The sequence below is a fragment of the Arachis ipaensis genome, chromosome B03 (assembly GCF_000816755.2).
Source record: "Arachis ipaensis cultivar K30076 chromosome B03, Araip1.1, whole genome shotgun sequence".
Classification (NCBI taxonomy): domain Eukaryota; kingdom Viridiplantae; phylum Streptophyta; class Magnoliopsida; order Fabales; family Fabaceae; genus Arachis; species Arachis ipaensis.
The window spans coordinates 78,281,623-78,289,981 of record NC_029787.2 but is presented as its reverse complement, the minus strand read 5'-3'; the positions used below and the strand labels follow the sequence as shown (position 1 = coordinate 78,289,981).

Here is an 8,359-nt window from a genome sequence, read left to right as displayed (position 1 = left end):
CAATATACAATCATTCAAGTCATCAAATATAATATCTCAACATTAATATTTCTCAAAATAACAATACCCATTCAACATACATCATCAATCAACAATCATCAACAACCATATAAATCCAACCTATCCTATAAGTCACTAGCCTAAGTGTCCATGAATATTATATACTACATAGAGGAAATCGAAACCATACCTTGGCCGATTTCCAATATGTTTTTAACCCCAAATTGAGCACAAGCAAGCTCTCAACCATAATCCAAGCTTTCAATTCCATTTCAACAAGCACCAACTAGTTCCAATAGCTCCAAAACTCACAATTATTCAAGCTATATATACATAAATCATCATAAATCAACCTAGGGCTCAATATAAACATAATCCCACAAGGGTTCAATGCCTCTTACCTTGTCCAACAGTTTTGGTAGCCAAAACCCAATGCTAAGCAAGGATTAGAGTGAACCTAAACACCCAAAATCACAAAATCTCACTTAATCAAAAACCCTAGGGTTCAAAATTTTGGAGAGAAGAACATAAAATATTTCGTGGTTACCTCTCTAGTTTCTTGTATGGGTCTTGTAGAGCTCTTCACAAGGAACGTGTAGCTGTAAACGGTGCAGCGATCGGAGCTCTATAGCTCAAGATATGAGCTTGTGAAGCTATTTGTGAATAGTGACAATGGAGTTTCTCTTCTTCTCCTTCTCAGCTGAAGTGTGTGTGTTTGAGTGTAGTTTCTGCTGAAATTGGTTCATTAAGAACCTTTTATATGTTGGGCTTGGGCCCAACTTAGGTCCGGTCCAACCCGTTAGCATTTTTAGCCCGTTCGGCCCAACTTCGGGCCAAACCTTTAAAATTAACGCCCAGTTTTCCATTTCTAATATTTTTCTAAAGTTTTTTTGACTGGTTTCACTTTTTCTCGCGCAGCACCGGGTAGACTCAAACCGGTTCGATCAGTTCGGCTGCCGGTTCGTGGTTTTTTACGGTTTTTCGTAGAAAATACATTTTCTGACTAAAAAAAACCTACTGAGTCCAAAAATCATATTTAAATCCTCAAATTCTCACTCTAATTTCTCGAAACCTAATTTGGGCAATATTAATTACTTAAATAAATAGGTAATTAGTCGCGATTCTTACATTCTCCCCACCAAATAAGAAATTTTGCCCTCAAAAATTGAATTACCTGAGAATAGCTTGGGGTAATCCTTTCGCATTTCGGACTCCAACTCCCAAGTATGCTATTCTACTCCAGCTCACTCCCAAGCTACTTTAACCAATAAAACTTCTTTTCCGCATAACTTCTTCACACTAGTGTCATCAATTCTCAATGGCGTTACTTGAAAAGTCAAGTTCTCCCTCAACTCAACCGACTCAGGCTCCAACACATGAGCCGCATCCAATGTGTACTTACGGAGCTGTGACACGTGGAATACGTCATGCAAGTTAGACAAGTGAGGTGGCAAAGCTACTTGATACGCCACTGGCCCGAACCGCCTTAGAATCTCAAATGGTCCTATATACCTCGGATTCAATTTCTTGGTCTTAATCGCTCTTCCAATCCCAGTTGTCGGTGTAACCCTTAGAAATACATATTCTCCAACTTCAAACTCTAACATTTCCTTTTCTGGTCTGCATAACTCTTCTGTCGACTCTGTGCTGTTAGAATTCTCTCCCGAATCTTTTTAATCTTCTCAGTAGTCTCGGCTATCAAATCAGGACCTAAAACGCTCACTTTACCCGATTCATACCAACAAAGTGGAGATTGGCACTTCCATCCATACAAAGCCTCATTCGGAGCCTGACAAACAGATTTTTGCTAGTAGAGAATTCACAAATAAGTTCTCGTTGCTAGTATAGTTTCTAAACCAACAAAGGATCCTTTCGTACAAAAACTTGTGTGTCACTAAAGCAAACCCACTAAAAATAATAACCGAAGTATTTAAACCTCGGGTCGTCTCTCAAGGAATTGCAGGGAGGTGTAGTTATTATTAGTTATGAGATTGTATTTTTTTGGATTTTGAATAAGGAACAAGGAATGTAAATTGGCAAGAAATTAAATTAATAACTAAGAAAAGGCTCTTGGCAAGGTATGTTGGTGGAGGTTGTTGCCAAGAGGGTTGATCAAATCCTTGTGGCTCCTCCCATCTTTGATGGTCCCAACCTTGATGCATATTCTCATTGTAGCTTCCATTTCCTACAACATAATTTGAACTAAACTTATAGCCAACGGGGTGAGAATTCATAGTAGCTAAAGAAAATAAAAACAAAAACTAGTAAAAATAAGCAACTAAGTCCTAAACTAACAAAAACTAGTAAACAAGCAAAAAACAAATATTTACAATAACCAATAATAAGGCACACGTTTGCAACTCTCCGGTAACGGCCCCATTAATTGATGCAGGCAGAAATTACCTAATTAAGAATTTATAATAAGAACAGCGTTGCAAGTACAGTTCTTAATCGACAGAAAATCCGCTTATCAATTTAGAAGAGTTGTCACAAAATCAGAATAAAAATAATGGGAGTAGGAATCCCAGGTCGTCTCCCAACGAGTTGAAAAAAGGGTGCTATCTTATTAGTCAGGGGTTTTCTGAGAAATTTTGAGAGTTGGAGAACAGGAAAATAAATGATTGTGAATTAAAGCAATGAAAGTTAAAAGAGAATTTATATAATCAAATAAAAGCCTTGACCGGGGGGCAGATTAATTGGAAGTTCTATCCTTGTTGGATTTTCCCATGTGGAATAGCAAGAGGTTGTTGTTTTCACTTAGTTAACCCTTACTAAATAAAGGAAAGTCAAGTGATTGAGCTAACTCTTATTCACAAGTCCTAATCATCTCCCTTGGGAAGGATTAGCGTTAGTAAATAGAGAGTTAGCCAACAACTTCCAATTGAACTAATCACTTGAGTATTCCAACTCAAGGGTCTCCTTTTAATCAACCCCCAAGTCAAGTTGGGAGTCTACTCTATTGACATGGATACAACGTTCACAAACATATAAGAAGAAGACATGATAAATTAAATAAAATAGGAACTGAAAATTAATTAAAGGTAAAAGTAATTCTTTGCATTAATAAATCCTAAAATGCAACATCCTTATCTGAACAGGGTTAATCAGTAATCAAAAGAGTAAAGGAATAAGAAAATAAACTAGAATAATAGCAACTTCAACGGAGCTAGTGTCTCTTCTCAATTTCCAAAGCAAAAGCATAAAACTCTAAAAACTGTCAATGTGAAGAAAACCTAGAGGAGAGTGATTTCTCTCTAAGATTCTAATCTAAAATCTAAAACTATGCGAATGAGAATGTGTGTTGAGTCTCTGCTTGTCCCCTGGCTCTAGTCTGTGTTTTTAGGCCGAAAACTGGGTCCAAACTCGGCCCAAAATCGCCCCGAGCATTTTCTGCAATTTCTGTAGGTAGCGCATGTCACGCGTACGCGTCACTCACGCGTACGCATCGCTAGTCATTTTCGCGTACCACGCGTACGCGTCAGGCACGCACACGCATCGCCGTGCAAACTCCGATTCACGCGCACGCGTAAGCCATGCGTGCGTGTCGCTCCTCGCTGGTTATCTCTTTTATTTCTTGTGCTCCTCCTATTTTTGCAAGCTTCCTTTCCATCCTCTAAGCCATTCCTGCCCTATAAAGCCTGAAAACACTTAACGCACAGCTCACGACATTGAATGGTATAAAGGGGAATTAAAATACACAATTTAAAAGCTTTAGGAAGAAAGTTTTCAATTATAGAACAAAACTAGGAAGGCATTGTATTATCATGCAAAGTGTATGAATAAGTATGCAAAGGCTTGATAAAACTGCTCAATTGAGCACAAGATAAACCATAAAATAGTGGTTTATCAGAGCCATCCCAATGCTCGCATGAAAGCTATTGTCGTACGCAAACTCCACCAATGGCATGTAACGATCCCAACTCCCAGGTTGATCTAATACACATACTCTCAGCATATCTTCTAACGTCTGAATAGTCCTTTCTGACTGTCCATCAGTTTGCGGATGATATGTGGTACTGAGACATAGCTTTGTGCCGAAAGCTCTTTGAAAAGCTCCCCAAAACCTTGATATGAATCGGGGATCACGGTCCGACACTATGCTTGATGGCACATCGTGCAACCTTACTATCTCCTTTATGTACAACCTTGCTAACTCCTCCATAGAACAATTCACTAGAATAGGCAGAAAATGAGCGGATTTGGTTAAGCGATCCACGATCACCCAAATCGCATCAAATTCCGACCTAGTTCTCGATAAACCGTTCACAAAATCCATTGCAATTCCTTCCTACTTCCACTGATGAATCTCAAGTAGCTGTAACATCCCTGACGGTTTCTGATGCTTTATCTTCACCTTCTGACATGTCAGGCACTTGGATACCACTATAGCTACATCACCTTTCATCCCAGGCCACCAGAACATCTTCTTTAAATCATAATACATCTTTGTACTTCCAGGATGAATAGAAAACCCACTGTTATGAGCTTCCGACAATAAGTCTTGTCTAAAACTCCGACATCCGGTATACAAATCCTCCCCTTATATCTCCACAATCCTTCATCATCTTTGGTGAATTCTCCAAGCCTCTTTTCACCAACTGGTTGAAATAACTGCTGAAGCTTTTGCTCATCTTGCTGAGCCCTCTGAATCTCCGTTTTAAATGTACTTGAAATCTGTAATTGATTCAAACAAGCTCTTCTGGCAACTTCACCAATATCTAGCTTAAGATCCACGAACTTATCCACTAACTCCTCTTCTTTGATCCTCATCTAAGCTACCGTTAAAGATTTCCAACTCAATGCGTCTGCTACCACATTCGCCTTTCTAGGGTGATAACTCAGTTCAAAATTGTAGTCCTTAAGCAACTCTATCCATCTCCTCTGACGCATATTAAGCTCTTTCTGATCAAAGATGTACTTGAGACTCTTATGATCAGAAAAGACACTAAACCTCACTCCGTACAAGTGGTGCCTCTAAGTCTTCAGTGCAAACACAATCGCCGCTAATTCCAAACCATGAGTTGGGTAATTTACCTCATTAGGTCTCAGCTGACGCGATGCGTAAGCCACCACATTCCGGTGTTGCATCAACACGCAACCCAAACCTTTCAAAGAAGTATCACAATATACTTCGAATGGTTCATGCGATTCCGGTAAAATCAAAACAGGTGCTGAAGTTAGCTTTTGCTTCAAAGTTTGAAAACTCTCTTCACACTCCGACGTCCACACAAATGGCACTTCCTTCCTTGTCAACTTAGTCATCGGTAGTGCAATCCGGGAAAATTCTTCAATGAATCTCCGGTAATATCCAGATAAGTCTAAGAAACTTCTAACTTTCGTCACCGTCGTTGGTTTTTCCCATTCCATCACCGCTTCTACCTTAGAAGGATCCACCGATATCCCTCCTTTGCTTACCACGTGACCTAACAACTTCACCTCCTCCTTCCAGAACTCACACTTGGACAACTTAGCAAAAAATTTCCGCTCCCTTAAGATTTGCAACACAATTTTCAAGTGTTCCTTATGCTCCTTCACCATCTTAGAATAAACTAAGATATCGTCTATGAAAACCACCACGAATTTGTCCAAAAAGGGACGAAAGACTCTGTTCATGTAGTCCATGAAAACAGCAGGTGCATTCGTTAACCCAAAGGACATCACCACAAACTCGTAGTGCCCATAGCGTGTCCTAAACACAGTCTTAGGGATATCATCCTCTTTCACCCTTATCTGATGGTAACCGGATCTCAAATCAATCTTGGAGAACACTCCGGCTCCTTGCGATTGATCCATCAAGTCATTTATCCTTGGCAACGGGTACTTATTCTTCACAGTCACTTTATTTAACTGTCGGTAATTCACACACAGTCGCATTCCTCCATCTTTCTTCTTCACCAATAAAACTAGCGCTCCCCATGGTGACACACTCGATTAAATAAACCTCTTGTTCAGAAGCTCTTCCAACTGAGTCTTTAACTCTGCCAGCTCTATCGGAGCCATTCTATACGGTGCAATCGATACTGGTCCAGCTTCCGGTACCAATTCAATCGCAAATTCAATCTCCCTTTGAGGTGGGAACTCAGGGATATCTTCCGGGATTACCTCTGGAAAATCTCTAACTACCGGAATCTGATCTAAGTTCTGGGCATCGCCTGAAGCATTAGCAGTTAACAAGATATAACCCTGACACTCTCCCCACTACAGTGCACCATTACAGAGTTCAGGTAATAACCCTCAGCTACCACTAAATCATTTTCTCCTTCTGGCATAAATTGGATTGTCCGTTCAAAGCAATCCAACAAAACCCGATTCTTTAACAACCAATCAAACCCCAAAATCATCTCCAATCCAACCATTGGCAAACAAATCAAATCATGCACAAAGTCTCTACCCTCAAGTTTGAATACTACTTGCCTACAACCTGACCTAGTCACCACTGTCTGATGCAGAGTATGTACATGCAGATCAAATGCTAATTCTGACACTTTCAAGCATAGTTCCTCAATTTTAGTAAACGAAATAAACGAATGTGAAGCTCCAGTATCATACAATGAAATTAATGTTTTATCACCAATTAAACATATACCTCTTATTAACGGATCCGCCTTAGAAGCATCCTTGGCATTCACAGCAAAAACTCGACCTTGATGCTGACTCTGACCCGCATTCGGGTTCTTCCCATGAGTGCAATCCCTCGCAATGTGGCCAGGCAATCCACAGTTGAAACAACCACCTAAACCAATCTTGCACGAGTCATATGGGTGAAAATATCCACAACGCACATAAGTCAAATCTGGAGAAATCTTACTCTGGTTTCCTCTCCCTTTGCCATGCTGAAACTGATCTTGAGTGTTCTTTCTGAAGCCTCCTTGACCTTGAGGTGCATATCCTCCTCTCTTGAAACTTTGTCCCCTCAGATGGAAATACTTGCCACGTCCTTTACTAGTATTCCCTCCATGAGTATCCTTGGACGCCGCTACTGTCTTGGCATACTCCTCCACCACTCTTGCCTTATTTACCAATTCAGAGAAGGTACGAATCTCCATAGGAGTCACAGCAGTCATAATGTTATCCTTCAACCCCCTCTGATACTTTATACATTTCCAGCTTTCATAGGTCTCTGGGGCACCCTGACAGACCCTAAAAAACCTACAAAGCTCCTCAAACTTGCTTGTGTAGTCTGCCACTGACAAGGAACCTTGCTTTAGCTGCATCAGTTCCATCTCCTTCGCTTCCCTTGCAGACTCAGGAAAGTACTTCTTGTAAAAGGCCGTCTGGAATACATCCCAAGGGACATCAGCATTCTGGAGCTGTAGCAAATGGCACTCTGCTTGCCACTGGTGTTGGGCCTCTCTTGCCAGCTGATAAGCAGCAAATTCAACATATTGATTATTCGGAACGTGCTGCGCCTGTAAAGCACGCTCCATGGCCTGAAACCAGTTGTCCACTTTAGTATGATTAGTTGATCCTCGGAAAATTGCCTGATGAACCTTGAGGAAAGTCGCCAAGGTCATCGAGGCACCTCCCGCATTATCTCCATGTCCCTCAGCATTATCATTCACATTCCCTTCACCATTTCCGTTGCAATTTCTGGCCAGTTGGCCTAAACTCTGCACAGCTTGCAAAGTCGCAGCAGCATTGGCTTCAATGGTCTTCGCCAAATTAGCCATGGCCACCATGAATTTGGCATAGTTGTCAGCCGGTTGCTCATTTCTACTTTCTCGTGAACGTGCTCGACCTCGTCTGCGAGTGGCCATTAGGGTTCTTGTCTACACCAAATAATCGATATCAAGGTGATCAGTCTCAATATCAAAATCCTAGTGCTTCAATTTTCCCAAACAGGCACTCACAAATAAGCATGCTATGCAATATCAAGCAGATAACCTAATAGCATCAAAGAAAAAAAAAGACACACAGAGTATGCAATGAAGCACAATCGGTCCATCCCTCAGGCTCACGAGGATGAACCGCTTTGATACCACTAAATGTAACACCCTAATTAGCCTAAGCTTTACCTCACGCCATAAAGCAAAGGTTAATCAAAGTTTACGAAAATTCTAATATCATACATATAATATATCAAAAGACTTAATATTATCTAGAAGCCTGATGAAAGGTATAGCTCAAAACAGGATTTAAAAAGCGCAAAACGTACTAACGAAGCTACTAACTTAAAGCACAAGAAATAGATACAATATAACAAAATATTATAGTATAATATCATAAGAATCTAGCCACGGCTCGCGAAGTTTAAGCCGGCTAGTCATATATATAGACAAAACAAAATCTGAAGTTTAAAAGGGCTTATACAAGTTTTGTTCTCTCAATACATGCCTCTAGGCTAATGTAAAATACAAAA

The 8,359-nt window shown here is 40.4% G+C and overlaps 1 protein-coding gene across 1 annotated transcript; it reads right to left on the bottom strand.

Moving 5' to 3' along the window:
* On the bottom strand, nt 4,429-7,757 carry LOC107633294 (uncharacterized protein K02A2.6-like). Its single transcript, XM_016336936.1, has 4 exons — nt 6,354-7,757; nt 6,022-6,198; nt 5,131-5,889; nt 4,429-4,674 (listed from the first exon to the last, which is right to left on the bottom strand). Exons 1-4 carry the CDS (start codon nt 7,755-7,757, stop codon nt 4,429-4,431), a joined length of 2,586 nt encoding a protein of 861 aa, XP_016192422.1.